This window comes from Scyliorhinus torazame, chromosome 10, assembly GCF_047496885.1.
Source record: "Scyliorhinus torazame isolate Kashiwa2021f chromosome 10, sScyTor2.1, whole genome shotgun sequence".
NCBI lineage: Eukaryota > Metazoa > Chordata > Chondrichthyes > Carcharhiniformes > Scyliorhinidae > Scyliorhinus > Scyliorhinus torazame.
In genome coordinates, this window is record NC_092716.1 from 234,253,322 (window position 1) to 234,271,041 (window position 17,720).

Genomic DNA, 17,720 nt, shown 5'->3' on the forward strand with positions numbered 1-17,720 from the left:
TCCTTCTGGGTGGTAGTGGTCGTGGGTTTGGAAGGTACTGTCGAAGGAGCCTTGGTGAGTTCCTGCAGTGAATCTTGTAGATGGTACAGATGGTCGGTGCAGACTCGATGGGTCAAATGGCTACCTTCTGCAATGTCGGGATCCTATGGATTCAAACAACTGTGCATGTTTGGCAGACTATGTTCAGAGCCTCAGCTGTTTCATCTCTGACTTCATTCCATGTTCAAGGATGCTTCCCATTGGGGCGCAGTGCTTTTAACTTTTGAGTTGCACTACTTTCTATTACTCTAGCCTACGGTAGAGGTATAATTTTGCAATATTGCAATAACATTTTGCAATATTAGTTTTGTTGCAGACATTTCACTTTCTCTTAATTCTAACATTCCTGCTCTTGCCTTTCGGCTTGGTGCACGTGAAGGCCTCAGAAAGCAATACCTTAAGTTTCAGTGAACCAAAGTTTTCTCCTGAAATGCAGTTAATTGAAACAAGGCCCTGGTGGCACTTGTTGCAATAAAAGATGGTGTTAATCACTGAGCCCCCTGCACTGCCGAGCAATTCACTTTTCATCTTGTGGTGACTAGGGGATTTTCACAGTAACTTCACTGCAGTGTTAATGTAAGCCTACTAGTGACACTAATAAAGATTATTATTATTAGACCATTTTTAAAAAAAGAATCTGATTTTCCTTAAAAAACCAATACCAATTTCTTACAGAAATCTGACAATTTCGATTGAAATTCTTAAATTTCCGATCAAATATTTAAACTGGACCTAATCAGCGTCTTAAAAATGGAATTCTTCAACCACTGAATCAGTTATAAATGAGCCTTGTGCTCCTTCTTAATGTTCTGAAGGTATTTGCGAGAATGGAAAATCTTCATTAGTTAAGTAATGTAAATTGAGAGTGTGGATTATGGTTGCTTTTTGACGTAATTGGTCGTATCCCAGAAATACAGGGCGGGATTCTCCATAGCCCGACGCCGAAATCGGGATTGGCGATCGGACGGAGAATGGCTTCCGATGCTGGAATCGGGGCAGGCGCTGGTTTGACGCCGGTTCGCGATGCTCCGCCCCCTCCAAATTGGCATCATCGGGGTGCGCATTGTGTGCAGTCGCAGCACCGTTGGCACGTCATCAGCCTGCCCACCCACGATGCTCCGCACCCCGATGGGCCAAGTTCCCGACGGCATGGGCCCAGCAATTGGGAACCTGGCGTGCCGGCTGCAGACGGTGTCCAGCGGCGCTAACTCAGCTGGGATCTGTGCCTTTTGGTAAGGCTGGGGGGAGTGGTGAGGGGTGGCCAGGGGGTGGGCTGTGGGGTCGGGGTGGGTGGGCACGTGGTCCAGCACGGCCAACGCCATGTTTCCCAGCGCGACTGGTGGGGGCTTAGACGTGCGCAGCGAGTCTCCGGCCGTTCTCAACGCGACCCGCGGGTATTCCATGTGGCGCCGGTGCTAGCCCCTCACGGGTATCGGAATTGGTGAGGGATTCACGCCGATTTTCCCTGTCGTAGAGCACCATGGATTCTCCGTTCGCGCCGGCACTCAGCCCCACGAACAGAGAATCCAGCCCACAATGGGCTTAGCTAGGGTGCTCTTTTCAAGAGCCAGTACAGACTCGATGGGCCGAATGGCCTCCTTCTGCACTAAATTCTATGATTCTAAACTCGAAATGCTGATGATTTTAATTGAGCAGATGTAATTTAACATTGGATTGGATTGGATTGGATTTGTTTATTGTCACATGTACTGAGGTACAGTGAAAAGTATTTTTCTGCGAGCACTCAACAGATCATTAAGTACATGAGAAGAAAAGGGAATAAAAGAAAATACATAATAGGGCAACACAACATATACAATGTAACTACATAAGCACTGGCATCGGATGAAGCATACAGGGTGTAGTGTTAATGAAATCAGTCCATAAGAGGGTCATTTAGGAGTCTGGTGACAGTGGGGAAGAAGCTGTTTTTGAGTCTGTTCGTGCGTGTTTTCAGACTTCTGTATCTCCTGCCCGATGGAAGAAGTTGGAAGAGTGAGTAAGCCGGGTGGGAGGGATCTTTGATTATACTGCCCGCTTTCCCCAGGCAGCGGGAGGTGTAGATGGAGTCAATGGATTGGAGGCAGGTTCGTGTGATGGACTGGGCAAATGATGAGGAGTCCTGCGTGAATTTTGAATGACTTATTGGGTGAATTGGGTATCATAGAATTATAGAATCCCTACAGTGCAGAAGGAGGCCATTCGGCCCATCGAGTCTGCACCAACCCTCCGAAAGAACACGCTTCCCAGGTCAACTCCCCCGTCCACCCAATCCTTGTAACCCCTTATCCTAACCTGCACATCTCTGGACACTGGGGGCAATTTAGCATGGCCAATCCACCTAACTGGACTGTGAGAGGAAACCAGAGCACCCGGAGGAAATCCACACAGACACGGGGAGAAAGTGCAAACTCCACACAGTCAGTCACTGATGCCGGAATTGAACCTGAGTCCCTGGCGTGTGAGGTAGAAGTGCTAACCATTGTGCCGCTGTTAAGTTTGGCATTTATTTTGATATGTCATTTCTTTATTAGGTGGCAACTTTGACTCAGTTGTAAAACTCTCACCTTTGAGACAGAGGGTTGTGGGTTCAATCCCTTGTGCACATAACCCTGGCCGACACTTCAGTGCAATACTGGAGAAGTGCTGCATTGTTGGGATGCTATCTTTCAGATGATATTTTAACCTCTCGACTGGATGTGAACAGTACTATATTTGAAGAGGAAAGGGTTATTCTAGTGTCTTGGCCAAGATTTATTCCAGAACCAAATCCTCCATATAGCTACAGAAAGGCACTTGCCCTGCCCAGTGTGGCTGCCTCAATTTTAACATTTAGATTTGTTGGTCCTAGCTGTCCAAACTTTCAGTTGTACTTTCAAATGTCAGTTTTTGTGAACCTTCAAATCAATTTAGATTTTAGCTGTTAAATCCTTCAGCAGTTTGAAGTGGGAACAGCAAACAGCTGATGGTAATGTTAGTCGAGATTCTCCGAACCCCCGCCGGGTCGGAGAATCGCCGGGGGCTGGCGTGAATCCCGCCCCCGCCGGTTGCCGAAGTCTCCGGCACCGGAGATTCGGCGGGGGCGGGAATCGCGCCGCGCCGGTTGGCGGGTCCCCCCGCGCGATTCTCCGGCCCGGATGGGCCGAAGTCCCGCCGCTAAAATGCCTGTCCCGCCGGCGTAGATTAAACCACCTAACCTACCGGCGGGACAAGGCGGCGCGGGCGGGGTCCTGGGGGTCTGGCCGATCGGGGCCCACCGATCCACGGGCAGGCCTGTGCCGTGGGGGCACTCTTTCCCTTCCGCCTTCGCCACGGTCTCCACCATGGCGGAGCCGGAAGAGACTCCCTCCACTGCGCATGCGCGGGAATGCCGTCAGCGGCCGCTGACGCTCCCGCGCATGCGCCGCCCGGAGATGTCATTTCCGCGCCAGCTGGAGGGGCACCAAAGGCCTTTTCCGCCAGCTGGCGGGGCGGAAATTCGTCCGGCGCCGACCTAGCCCCTTAAGGTTGGGGCTCGGCCCCCAAAGATGCGGAGCATTCTGCACCTTTGGGGCGGCGCGATGCCCGACTGATTTGCGCCGTTTTGGGCGCCAGTCGGCGGACATCGCGCCGTTTCCGGAGAATTACGCCCGTTTTTCTTCATTATTACATATAGTGGATTATATAGACTTCCATTCCTCTACGTTTGCTGGTTTACAAGTAAAAGGACTCAGTGTTGCTCTTGTTATCGCCACTTTGCTGACATGATACAAAACAGTAGGTAATCAGCATAGTGAGTCACTGTGGGCTTGGCAAATGGTTTCTACATTATTCATATCTTTTGGTTTTTAGTCAAGTTGCTTTATGCTGCTGCCATACAGCAATTGTTCTGAATGGCACACGATAGATACCTAGTGTTACTCCAAGACTGAGCAAACAGTAAGTGCTGCTGCTGAGAGGATGGCAGATTGTGTTTGAATTTCCCTGGTTGATATTCTATCCAGTGATGCTGTCTGGGACATTCAGTGATAATTATTGTCAGTTTTGAATGTCCATGACTACAGAAAATGCAACATGGAGACTATTGTGTTTTTAGTTTCCATGGTTAATGATAATCACGGCAGACCAGGTATTAAATAATATTTCACTTTCAATAAGTATTAGCTAAAATTGAACATTGACACAAAATTTACATTTACAGTAATCTTTGTCCAAATTTATAATTAATTTGACTTTTGTACGTAGAGTGGTCACTCTGTGGAAACCTTTCAGATTTTTGCACTTTTTAAAAAGGCAACTAACCAATATCCAGTTTATTAATTGTATTCTTGATATATTAGAAACAGGAGGGAGTTTGTGGACTGTCCTTCCTTGATCCTCCTCCAGTTTTCTTAATTTTCCTTTACTCAGAGATTGGGGTGGGCGACAGTTTCACATTCACCAACTGCCCTCTGGTGTCTCACCATCTGACCATTCCTGATGCCTGAGGCTAGGTTTGATTATGGATAGACCTCACATCTCTCCCAAATATCGAATTGCCAGGGTGAGGCCGGCACGGTGGTGCAGTAGTTAGCGCTGATGCCTCACGGCGCCGAGGACCAGGGCTCGATCCAGGCCCCAGGTCACTGTCCGTGTAGAGTTTGCACATTCTCCCCATGTCTGCATGGTACTCGTCCCCACATCCCAAAGATGTGCAGGGTGGTAGATTGGCCATGCTAAGTTGCCTCTTAATTGCAAAAACTTTAAAAAAAGACATTGCCAGGGTGCAAACCACCACAAGTATCATTTTAATTGGGTTTTGGATTTAAATTCTGAGGCAGTCACAATTGGAAACTAACATCTATTTCAAGAGTTTAAATTCAAAATGTTTGTTCTCAGACTATGCACATTACAGGGTCACATTATAGTGTATCAGAGGTTGGAACAGCATCGAGTTTAAATGAAAAACAACAAATCTTCTCACAATCTGGGCAAAAGAAATGGTTGCTTGTCACTGTTTATAGTTAATGTTAAATCTATTTTAGTTTATCTTTTATCTCTATCTCTGTACTAAATGTATTTCAAGTCACCTTAACTTTCTTCCAATATAAAGACATTTGCAAAATATTATAGGTTTTTAATCACTATATTTTCTGGCTCCAGGTTTCCTTTGAATAAAACTTGAGTTGATTAGCTACCAGTCTATTCTGTCTCTGATCCATTTTGCTGACTACATTACTATTCTTTGAATACAAAAATTGAACTTGATAAGGATTGATAAGATATTTATATATAAATACAGTATGGCGATCTTCACTGTTAGAGAGGGACTAAATAGAGCACAAATATGATAATCAGCTTTAATCACCTGTTTAAGGACATGATTTCTCTACCATTTTCTCTCGAGTTACAAATGGTAATTCTTTAATATTCAAACTTTATTTTCAGTTTGTTCCTTATTAACAATAATCTTTATTATTGTCACAAGTAGGCTTACATTAACACAGCAATGAAGTTACTGTGAAAATCCCCTAGTCGCCACACTCCCTCGGTGTACCTGTTCGGGTACACTGAGGGAGAATTTAGAATGTCCAATTCACCTAATACGCACCTCTTTTGGGACTTGTGGGAGGAAACCCACGCAGACACGGGGAGAACGTGCAGACATCCGCACAGACAGTGACCCAAGCCGGGAATCGAATCTGGGTTTCTGGCGTTCTGAAGCAACAGTGATAACCACTGTGCTACGGCGCCACCCGACATAACCACAGCATTAATGGATACAATTTTGTAACAAATTGTATTTAATATTTTTCTGCACTAAGTTATTTATGCAAAGACTGGCTGTGATTATAAGAACTCTTGGCCAACATTCAGCAACTTTTTTATACTTCAGAAGACTGGGATAAATCAGTCAATGACAAGAACCTTTCAAAACAGTTGCACTATTTTAAATCTGTAAATAATCTGTCGAAACACATGATTGCTCTGGGCTGGATCAGCCAATGTGGCAGGACTGTAATCCTTACCTCTAATCGATTTTTTCAGACAATTTTAACTGGACAATACCAGGCACTTTAGGAGACTGAACTTGATTGCAGAATTAGAAGATGCAGAGCACTTGGTAAATACGTAGCATAGATCCGCGTTGGAGATTTTTGAGAGTTTACAGCTGGGTGCAGATGGTACCAAGCACTACCCTGATGACAGTAACTGTCTGATTGCTGCCGTACAACAGATGCAATAATGACGTGGTATGTTCCAAATGTACAAGATAACCAATACATCAATGCACACAAGTTACTATCTGCAAAGTTTAATCTTAGGGCCTTTATGAACACTCACATCTTCCGAAAACTTGGTAAAACCCTTAAAAGTAAGTTTCCTTAGTTAGTTAGCTTATTATTAATCTCATTTTAAATTGAAACCGGAGCTTAAATTGAAGGAGAGACTTTCTGCTGGCTTATGCCAGTGATATCAGCACTGATGGAATTGGACAAACCAGCACAACATAATTGAGGCATTTTAAATGCATGAAGCCCAAAACCACTTTGAGAGTTCTGTGATCTGTTACACTAGGTTCAATATTCAACCTGATCCTATACACCAAGTTGAGAGATTCCACCGATTGTGCATTTTGGGAAAACTTATTCTTTAGATGTTACAGGTGTAGGCACATTTTAAGTTTATCATGTCAAAAATATATACTAAGGAACTGACTTGTGTACATCCAGAAACTAGCAAATAGTTTGGGATAGTTTTTTACAAATCATTTTTAATGATTTGAATTAAAGTTACATTCAGATGGAAGATTGCGTACCTTTATAACAAATGCTTAATTTTGGTGATAAACCCATTTTGAGCTCTTAATAAAACTGCAGAACACTTTTGCTCAGCCCATAAGCATAAGCCTGACCCCGACCTTCCTGACGCTTGCGATTGCAACTCAGCATCCTGCTCTCATGCCCACATGTTCGTCCTTGGCCTGCTGCAATGTTCCAGTGAAGCCCAACGCAAGCTGGAAGAGCTACACCTCATCTTCCAATTTGGCACGTTACTCGGGACGCAATATTTTGAAAAATATCCCTATGCAACACCCCCCCCCCCCCCCCCCCCCATCATCACCGGGCCATCTGTCACTTATTCTTGAGTTTCTCTTTCACTGAGCACTAATTGTTATCCTCCCATTACCTCATTTGATATTTGACCTTTGTGCAACTACTAGCACCTTCTCCTGTCATTAACATTTTCTCTGTCTCATGATCTACGCGCCGGAATGTGGCGACTAAGGGCTTTTCACGGTAACTTCATTGAACCCTACTTGTGACAATAAGCGATTATTACTTATCTTGTTGCAATCTCTCCGAGCTCCCACCAATCACTGACCTTCTTTCTCCTCTGCTCCAGCTGTTCCACCCGCTCTTATACACTATATCATCCAACACATTTCCCCTCTCTTTAGCTCTGAAGAAGAGTCAGATGGATTTGAAGCGTTCTTTCTATTTTCTCTCTCTCCACAGATTGTTGCCAGACCTGCTAAGTTTCTTCAGCATTTTGTTTTTGTTTCAGATTCCAGCATTCATAATATTTTGCTTTAATGTTGTTCATAAAACTGCATCAGGTTTCCACTCTTAAATACACCGGGCGGGAATCTCCGACCCCGCGCCGGGTCGGAGAATCGCCGGGGGGAGGGGGACGCGAATCACGTGATGCCGGTCCGCCATTGGCCGGCGCGGTTGCTGCGGTGCCAGTTGGGGGCCACTCAACACGGCCCCCCCCGACGATTCGCCCCGCGTGATGGGCCAAGTGCCCGGCGGGTTAGGCCGAGTCCCGCTGGCGTCGTTCTCGTGTGGTCCTACCTGGCGGGACCTCGGCGTTTATGCTGCGGGAGGCGGCCTGGTGGGGGGGAGGGGGTTCCGACCCTGGGGGGGGCCTCCAAGTGGCCTGGCCGGCGATCAGAGCCAACTAATTGGTAGGCGGGTTTATCCCGGTGGGGGCCTATGTTCCTCCGCGCCGGGCCCGTGTAGGTCTCCGCCATGTTGCAGCGGGGCCGGCGCAGAGACGGCAACCCACGCGCATGCGCAAACTTACGCCGGCCGTGGCGCGCATGCGCGAACTCGCGCTCGCCGTGGCACGCATGCGTGGACCTGCGGCGCCTGTCCTGACGCCCGTATCGGCAGCTGGAGCAGCGTGAGGCTCTCCAGTGCCGTGCTGGCCCCCTGTGTGGCGCAGGATCGCTGATCCTAAGGGCCAGATGACACCTAAGGATAGTGTGGGAAGGTGAACGCTCCGGCGTTTACGACAGCGTCAACACTTAGCCCCAGGATCGGCAAATCCCGCCCAGCATCTTCAGCGGAAAAGACAGAATTATGTTTCATTATTCTGCCTGATTGTGCTGGCTCATTGTCGTTTTTACATTTGTGATTAAGCAAATTAGTTTTAGCAAATCTTGAACTGTGATCTAACCCGTGCAATTCTGAACGTATTTTGTGATTTAATTTCCTGATTCTGCCCAAAGTGGAAACTGCTCTAATTTAGCAAAACATTTTCTAAAAAGAATGACCTAATTTTGGTGCATGATTTGGAAGACAGGTTATGTTTACGTGAAGTTATTTGTGTTATAATACAATTGCACACTAATGTTAATTCAGTAACCAGACATAAACAGATATTCAGATGACAGCTCAACATAGTGGTAAGTAGATACAGGAAGTGCTCAGGATTAGTTGTACAAAAGCACCTTTTGATTACAAGGTGGCCTTGTGGTGTAGTGGGTATTGTCCCTGTCTCTGAGCCAGACACTTCAGGTTCAAGTCCCACCCCTGGATTTGATGGCCAATGAAGGTATGTTCATAAATCAGGTTAAATATCAACCTGTAAACCTTCCATCACGATCCAATGGCAGATGGTAAGAGCGGGAGAGGTTCCATTGGAGCTTCTCCCAACACTATCCACACCTTCAGACTACAACTTGCAGGAAAAAGTGCATGTTGCCACAGCAACTTGGTCTCTAAGTGGACTGTAACACACGATTGTATAGAATTCATAAGATAATTTTTGGCATAGTTTGTGACTTCTAATGGAAACATTCCTGATTTATTTCCCATAGATGCAGTCACGATATACTACTAGAAATAGGAAAATAATGGGCGGGATTCTCCAGAATCGGGAAACGCGATTGGGCGGAGGATCGGTTTTGCCGCTGAAATTGTGGCGGCCGCCGGTTTCACGTTAAATCACAATTCTCCATTGCCTCTGTAGCGGCATTAATGCGTTCCAGAACGCACATACAGTAAACGGCATTGGCATATCATTAGCGGGCTTGACCTGGCGTTCCCCAGGACCTCCGCGATTCTCCGCTTCCACTGTGGTGACTTCCCCATGGCGAGGTTCACATGTGCTTTTAAAAATCGTGAAACATACGCCGTGGCTGCTGAGGGAGAGAGAGGTGGTACGGAAAGTGTCCAACATCACCATAGTTTGCTGACAGTTGTACCACTGGCCGGGGGGCTTCTGCGTAGCGGAGGGGTGGCCTGGAGGATAGTGTGGGAAGGTGAAATTGAGGTAGAAGATCAGAATTGATCTTGTTGAATGGCAGAACGGACTTGAGGGGTCGAATGGCCTCCTCCAGTTCCTGTTCCTTATGTAATCTTGATGAAGTTCTGCTCTTATGATACAACCCAAACTTTGCATTCCCTCTCATGCTAACGGCCCATTGTGCTCAGCTCACTGACATCATGACCTCAACCAAGGTGATTTTAACACTGCCTTTATCACCTGCTACTGGCGATTCACCACCACCAACAGACAGCTGCTCTGGCACCCTAGCACCCTGGCAATCTCCATTCAACTGAACAAATGAGTCTCAGCCAGGCTTATCCACCCCCAGTCCGGACCATCCCTTTAGCGTTCTTCACCTCTTGGTCTACAACAGCAACATGAATTTATGTTAGCCCAATATATAGTGTATGCAACAATATTTCTCTTCACCGCAGTGCTCATTCACATCTGTTTTACGAGCACTTACATGAGCAGCTTACACATACATGCCACAGTGTTGAAGCATGTGCCAGATCTCACACTCTTAACTGCAGCATGCAGATTATCATAGATTATCATAGAATTTACAGTGCAGAAGGAGGCCATTCGGCCCATCGAGTCTGCACTGGCTCTTGGAAAGAGCACCCTACCCAAGGTCAACATCTCCACCCTATCCCCACAACCCAGCAACCCCACATAACACTCAGGGCAATTTTGGACACGAAGGGCAATTTATCATGGCCAATCCACCTAACCTGCACATCTTTGGACTGTGGGAGGAAACCAGAGCACCCGGAAGAAACCCACGCACACACGGGGAGGACGTGCAGACTCTGCACAGACAGTGACCCAAGCCGGAATCAAACCTGGGACCCTGGAGCTGTGAAGCAATTGTGCTATCCACAATGCTACCATACTGCCCCTTTCCTTAGATCTCTTTTTTTTTAAAAAAATGCTTATTCAGACTTTTTTAACAAAATTTTCAACCATACAAACAAACCCCCCCCCCCCCCCCCCCCGTAACAAAAATAAAACAAAAACTCGCAAAGCAAGACATAAACATGGCAAATCAATATGATACAGAACTTTGTACATTGGATTCCTCCCGTACATATCAGTTTTCCGGATCATTTATGTATTTTCTTGCTCAGATGCCCCCCCCGAAAACCCCCCTTTCCCCCGCCCCCCCCCAGAATGATATGTCGTGCCCCCCCCCCCCGGGTTGCTGCTGCTGTCGACCGAACTCCATCTAACGCTCCGCGAGATAGTCTAGGAACGGTTGCCACCGCCTGGAGAACCCCTGCACAGACCCTCTCAGGGCAAACTTTATCCTCTCCAACTTGAGAAACCCTGCCATATCATTTATCCAGGCTTCCACACTGGGGGGCTTTGCATCTTTCCACACTAACAAGATCCTTCGCCGGGCTACCAGGAACGCAAAGGCCAGAATACCGGCCTCTTTCACCTCCTGCACTCCCGGCTCGTCCGCTACTCCAAATAGTGCTAGCCCCCAGCTTGGCTTGTCCTGGACTTTCACCACCTTAGATACTGTTCTCACAACTCCCCTCCAGAACCCATCCAGTGCTGGGCATGACCAAAACATATGGACATGGTTCGCCGGGCTTTCTGAGCACGTCCCGCATCTGTCCTCCACCCCAAAGATCCTACTCAGCCTCGCCCCCGTCATATGCGCTCTGTGAACAACCTTAAATTGTATCAGGCTAAGCCTGGCACACGAGGAAGAGGAATTAACCCTACTTAGGGCATCAGCCCACAGACCCTCCTCAATCTCCTCCCCCAGCTCCTCTTCCCATTTACCCTTCTTTCCTTAGATCTCTGTGTGGATGAGCCAAGCTACTCACCTTGCTGAATGCAGCAGGTCTTTGAACCTTTTCTTGCACTGAACGGGGGAATGCCTGTGCTCTCTATTGCGCTTATCCCAGCTGCAAATTGGGTTCAGACCTTCTTGGTTGTGGCAGATGGATATCGAGGGCCACCCGAGTATAGGGTAGATCTCCTGCTCTGGACTTCTTCCTGATCAGAGAAGCGGGGGCAGCTGGTTCCATCCCTTACCACACGGTTCCCCAATGTGACATTCAATCAATGAAAATGTAAGGCTAAAAGAGTCCTGGGCCATTCAGATTACAATGCTCTCGTTCACTTTTACAGCCACTCAACAATTTCGCCACATCATCAATGATTACTGTTAACAGCGTGATGGAGAGGTGCAATTTATGTTGCGGCTCTGTGACCCCAAGGCAGCAAGCTGTGTTCCGTGACCACTGATGCCCTACTGGTTTACTCCCTTTAAGTCAGGCTGCTATGCCATGACAATACGCAGCTGTGAGGGACCTGGTGAAGGGACAACAGTGTGGGCACATCTTCATAGATGGGTGACAAGAGGGCAAGTGGCTGGGATTATGAGCATGGTACTGTTCATCGTTCATCCACTGAGTCGTGGCAACTAACTACATGACTGCAGCATATCCGAACGAGGTAATGATGGTAAGACAGTACCATCTCCTTGACTGTATTGTGAACCCACACCATGCTTTCAATGGTTCACTTTGATTTGGCAGCAAGGATGACAATTCTCCCATAGGGAAAGCCCATGATGGGCCATCAGTTTCAGAGTCAGGCATCAGTTGAACAACCACTGCATGAGTTCTCACACTCACCAGACAAGTCAATGATATCCCCTCTGAGGCTCAGGGACTTCACCATGGATGAACAAACCCCTCAAATATGCCTTTCCGAAGAATCCACTTTTCATGTGCACCCAAGTTGCCTGACCCAAGCCGGGCATGCCTCCGACCTGTCAATACTTCAATGTCGCCTACCCTGACTCATAATATAGCCCGCCACCGCAGAACAAACATCTAATGCGCGGGTAGACATTTCTAAAGTCAGGTTGCGTCCAAAAATCCAGACCATGGTCTTTGTTGCCAGAAATATCCAAGAAAAATGTCAAGAACAATGCCACAAACTCTTCAATGCATTCATCGACGTGACCGAAGCATTTAAATAAAAGCAAAATACTCTAGATGCTGTAAGTCTGAAATGAAAACTGAAAGTGCAAGAAAAACTCAGCAAGACTGGCAGTATCTGTGGAAAAACAAACAGCTAACTTTTTGAGTCGAATATGACTTTTTCCAGAATTGCACTATGACTGTGCTATCTTGAGTGGGAGATCAGAAACTGACGTTTTTGAAATCGACTGGATTGGGGTACCAGGGATAGGACTGTAGATCAGGAAATGCACTCAATTTTAATTGGTTAAGGTATCATCAGCTGTTAAGTGGAAGGCTGAATTTTAAATGTTCTAGATTCTAAAAATCTTGCTCTAATTTTACTGTTAACTGAAAATCACTATTCTCCTGCGTGTAGTATTTCAATGCTCAGGGATTATCACCTCCGCAACGGAAGGTGGGTGGAGTTAATGATGCAATTCTCCGGAAACATTTCAAAGTGCGGTAGCGAGCGGGAATTGCCGCGAGCTTCCTGACACTCAGCCCAGCATGGCAGGCAACGCAACTCAACGTTAATTGGTCCACTTAACGAGGCCTCACGGGCTTCTCGCTGCAAATAAAGGCTCGCCAGCTCATTCGCCGGGACTGCGCTCGTCAGCTCCCCGCTAATAACATCAAGTAGCACTTAAGCTGCACTTGCTCAGCGAACCCCAGCCAGCTTGCAACAATGGCGCCCAGGAGACAGGCCCCGAGACTCGGAGATGCTGACCTGGGAAGGCTCCTAGATGCAGTGGAGGCCAGGAGGGATGTTGTGTCCCCCCGAGGGTCCCGGAGGATGAGCCACAAGGCAGCCAGTGTTGCCTGGGATGAGGTGGCAGCAGCTGTCAGCTCGGGGAGTTTAGTACAGGAAGAAGGTCAAGACCTACACCTGGCAACACGAGTGAATAGATACCCAACGGTGCCCCCCCCAGAAGAAGGGAGCATCCGCCCCCAACACCCCATGCGACCCCCAGCCCTCCCTCCACCCCCTCCCCCCTCAACCCCCCTACCCCTCCTTCACACCGCCTCTCCCACCACTGTGAACTGCACATCTGGCTAACGATGCCTTCTCTGTGTCTCCTCGGGAAAAGTTCTCCCATACTCGTCGGGAGTGGGCCCAGACTGGTGAAGGGGTGCCGGACTTGAGAATCCTCACCTCCTTTAAGGAGTGGGCCCTGGAGGTGACCAGTGTGGCAGAGGACAGATGGGTCAGCCACGCGGACGCAGAGGTGAGGAACCACTGGACTCCACCCGGAGGACCTGTCAAACATGAGTTGTTATTGCCTTACTGACTGACCCATCCCTCCCACTGACCTCATGTCCATTCTCCCACAGGTCCAGCAGCCGACGCCGCCAGCCCATCCCGGGTGTCCCCCTCTCCTGACCCCGAGGAGATCACCTCAGGGGAGAGCTCCAAGGATGCATTTGTGGTCGCGGCACAACTGTCATCCCCACCCCCCACCAGTGCAGATGTGGAGATGCTAGTGGACAGGCTTCTGGGGCACAATCTGGTGAGCACCACACCGCTAATGATGCACATCAGGTGGAGGCAGGAACCCCCAGGTGTGACAGCAGTTGGAGAGCTGCTGGATCCCAAGATCCAGCTGGGTCCCAGCCAGATCCTGAGCCTGTGGAACCCTTTGTCGACGGTCTCCGATTCCCCGTTTTGCTGGGGGCTAGCAGGGAGGCAGCGTAGAGCTTGCAGCTCTAGCTCCGATACGGCCCGCGGCACTTCCAGTTCAGAGGCCTCCATGGTGGACTCAGCCCGCGTACCTGGACCGCCAAAGTAGTGCCCCCCATCAGTCGCTTGCACGCCTTGGACCACCCGCCCACAGTGCCCCCAGCCCCGAGTGAAGCCCCCCCTGCCTGCCGATCGGCCCTCCCCCGACTGTGGTGGCCCCGGACTGAGTCCGCAGCCACCACGCCGAGTTCACGAACGGTGTGAGCACACGTAACCCACACCGTCGGGAACTCGGCCGGTCGGGGACGGAGCATCGTGGGGCGGGTCTCAGGCAATGGCCTCAGGCGGTGGGTAATTGGCGCTTAAGAGTACGCCGCTTTTCAGGGGGCGGAACATTCAAAAAACGGCACCGCTTCTGATTTTGGAGGTAAAACGGATTCTCCGCCCCGTCGCCAAACGCGATTTCGGCGTCGGGGAGCGGAGAATCCAGTCTTTAGTCTCCAGGACGGAGAATCCGGCCCGAAGTGTCTCTCTAATTCATTATAAGAATGGACATGCCTTAATTATTGCCCAAAGCAATTTTGAAATGATTTGATGGGCGTAATCCAGTCCTTGATGCCCACTCTGGTTCTGATTGGAGCACCAGTCTGCTGCAGTGCTAACTTGTGACTTGACATTTTTGTGAGGAAACTTAAAAGTGTGAAAAAATGCACCAATTTGAATCTGATGTTTCAAATGTATGATATATCGTAAACTGATCACTGGAATCGAATTCTCTATTCTTTAATATGATTATAGAGGGTGCACACTGCCTCTCTCTGACTGTTTTACATTCTTTATAATGTACGTTGCCAAATGTTACATTTTTTGTGGTTGTTACTGCATGAAGAACTCTTCCAAGAATGGAAGCTGACAGATGCCTACATCTCATTAGTCAAAACCACAGAAAAAAAAGTTCTTTGCCTTGTTTAATTCATCACAAACGAACTCTTCTCCAAAATTTAGAGATTTAGATTAGTAAGCTTACAGCTTGGCTTATTTTTTTAAATTAATATTTGGATGCCACCCTCATTAGGTAACAGAAAATGAAGTCCTGGATTTTTAATGTTCAGGTGCAAGGTGAAGTCAGCTCATTATAATAAATTTTTGATCCTCTTAGCATTGTTGGGACAGGATAAAGATAAGGGGCAGATTATCTACGACAAGAGCTCTAAAGAGGCTGATGGTCACTTTAAAGCAACTGAGGGCAAAAATGGCAATAGATGAGTTTGCGTAATTCCCCTTTCAGTAACATAGCTTTGGAGTTCGTGCAGGAAAGGCTGGCTTAAATGGCAATGTCAAAGTAACTTGGATGATGGAGATAGAACATGTGGATTTTACTTTGCCCAGGTCAAAACCTAGCAGCAGGAGGGAAGACATTTGCTGGGCTTTGCGATGTTTCTCGGGTAAGTGTACCAATGTATGAATGTATGTCGTTTTTAGCAAGCATAAGTTCGCCACATTACCAGCTTGACTGATTATCTTAAATCGGTTGTTAGTGTAGCTATTAGGCCACTCAGTATTGTTAGTCATAGGCTGTACGTCCAAGGGATTGACTGATCGAAACAAACAGCATGTTCCTTCAGTTACTCATATTAGGCAGCGTATAGATTGTGCTCATCCAGCCCATTCTTGCAAAAGTCACTTAGATCTGACTCCACGATAGGACGGCACTGTCACTCAATTTGTTCTATGCTATGTAATGTTGACTATATGTCTCCTAGAAGCACTAAATACGCTGTCAGAACAAGGAGTCTCAAATCTCATGTTCATATGTGCACAGAAGGTGAACTGAAGACTTGAATGATTGAATGGCACATGTCTACTGTTTTACTCTCTTCCTGACATATATATCCCTTTTATCTATGAAGATGTGCCACCTTTCTAGCGCGAGAGAGCAAAGGAATAAAATAAAATATACCAACCATGTGAGTTTGGGGAGGACCTTCTATTTGCACGATCCCACTGCCTCTTTGCCACCCACCCCAGAATCTCTATGACTCTTTCCTCATAAAGACTCAAGGGTTATAGCTTCCCCAATTGCAATTTCTGTCTCCAGTTACCTCTGAAGACAGGTGACTGTGTACATGTTCACTTACGGGAGCCTGACCCTGTGTTTATGGGTGGCATGGAGCATGTTAGGACGAGTGGTTGCTTGTAAGGCCTCGATGAACGAGAAGATTATTACCGCTTTCTTAACATTGTTTCCATGAGCTATGACCTCCGATGTTGGGAACTGAAAGGAGTCACGTGTTGGCTGAGGTCCTGTCCGCTGGCTCAGGTAGATCTAAAAATAATCCCATGGCAGTTTTTGAAGAGGTGCAGTGAGCTCTCCCAGTGTTCAGAATTATTTCCTTAACCGACCGAAACAGATTAACTAGACATGCATCCCGATCGCTGTTTGTGGAATCTGCAAATTGTTGGCGGTGGCACATTTTGGGACATCTTGAGAATGTAAAATGCTCTTTATAAATTGCAAGTTACTCCTTCTTTCTATAGGAAAATTATTCTGCTACTTGTCCGAAAATAAACAGTGCAATGGGCACGAGTATTTGCACAATTCCCGTACCAGCCTCCCCGAACAGGCGCCGGAATGTGGCGACTAGGGGCTTTTCACAGTAACTTCATTTGAAGCCTACTTGTGACAATAAGCGGTTTTCATTTCATTTCACAACACAATGATGCTATAAGAAAGTTGTCTGATCACTTACTTGATAACAGGGGCCTTCTCCAGGATATCATTTGCCTCTCCAGGGTCACCTCACCAAATATATAAGTAATGGCATTGATTAAAATATATTCCAAATCAACATTCCAGGTACATTTTTAAAAATTCTGCAGCAGTTTGTATGTTTCCCAACTCAGTTGTCAGTGATAGAAGTCAAAACAATCGATAGCAAGAATGTTTCCTGTTACAAAACCACTGGGTTTTGCATAAACCATTCAGAATGCCTTGTGTAAACACTTTGTGCAGGTTCATTCGTGATTCCCCAGAGAACAGATTTGCAGAAGTTTGAGTTTTGCTCTATTACAGACTTTAACTGTTATTTTTTAAAATGCTAGACAGCATGCTTCATGATGCAGCATCCTGCGTTCATTGTTCAAAACATTTTACATTTCAGAAACGTGTCACTTAGAGTGTTTTATGTTCCATTTTGCTTTGGAAGCTTCTCAGTAAAAATGCCAGAAATGTGTTTCTTAAGCAGCTCAATTTTATCACCTTTAATGATAAATCACAATTACACCAGTAAAAAACAAGCAATGGCAAGTCTGCCATTCCCAATAAAAATCTTGCTGGAATCAATTTCAGCAAGACACATAGCCCTGTTTGGTGTTTTTTGTCCTTGGGTTTCCACTTAGCTTTATGAGCTGCATTTATACAGCATCTTTTGCTGTAGATTTTTTTTTTAAAGTCACATATGTCCTTGCCTTTCACCATACTGTTATCTGATGAA

At 47.0% G+C, this 17,720-nt stretch overlaps 1 protein-coding gene across 5 annotated transcripts in view; it reads left to right on the forward strand.

The window, feature by feature from the left end:
• iftap (intraflagellar transport associated protein) overlaps positions 1–17,720 on the forward strand; it is a 53,687-nt gene that overhangs the window by 1,114 nt on the left and 34,853 nt on the right. The window contains exons 1-2 of one of the 5 annotated variants that reach the window (XM_072466603.1): positions 6,046–6,121; positions 15,616–15,671. The exons of 2 other annotated variants lie outside the window; for them this stretch is intronic. In XM_072466603.1, the coding sequence (XP_072322704.1) occupies positions 15,661–15,671 (11 nt within the window). In that variant the 5' untranslated portion in view covers positions 6,046–6,121; positions 15,616–15,660. Of the gene's footprint in view, positions 1–6,045; positions 6,122–15,615; positions 15,672–17,720 lie in introns of those variants that run through there. 2 more of the 5 variants (XM_072466599.1, XM_072466600.1) reach the window with 2 other exon arrangements.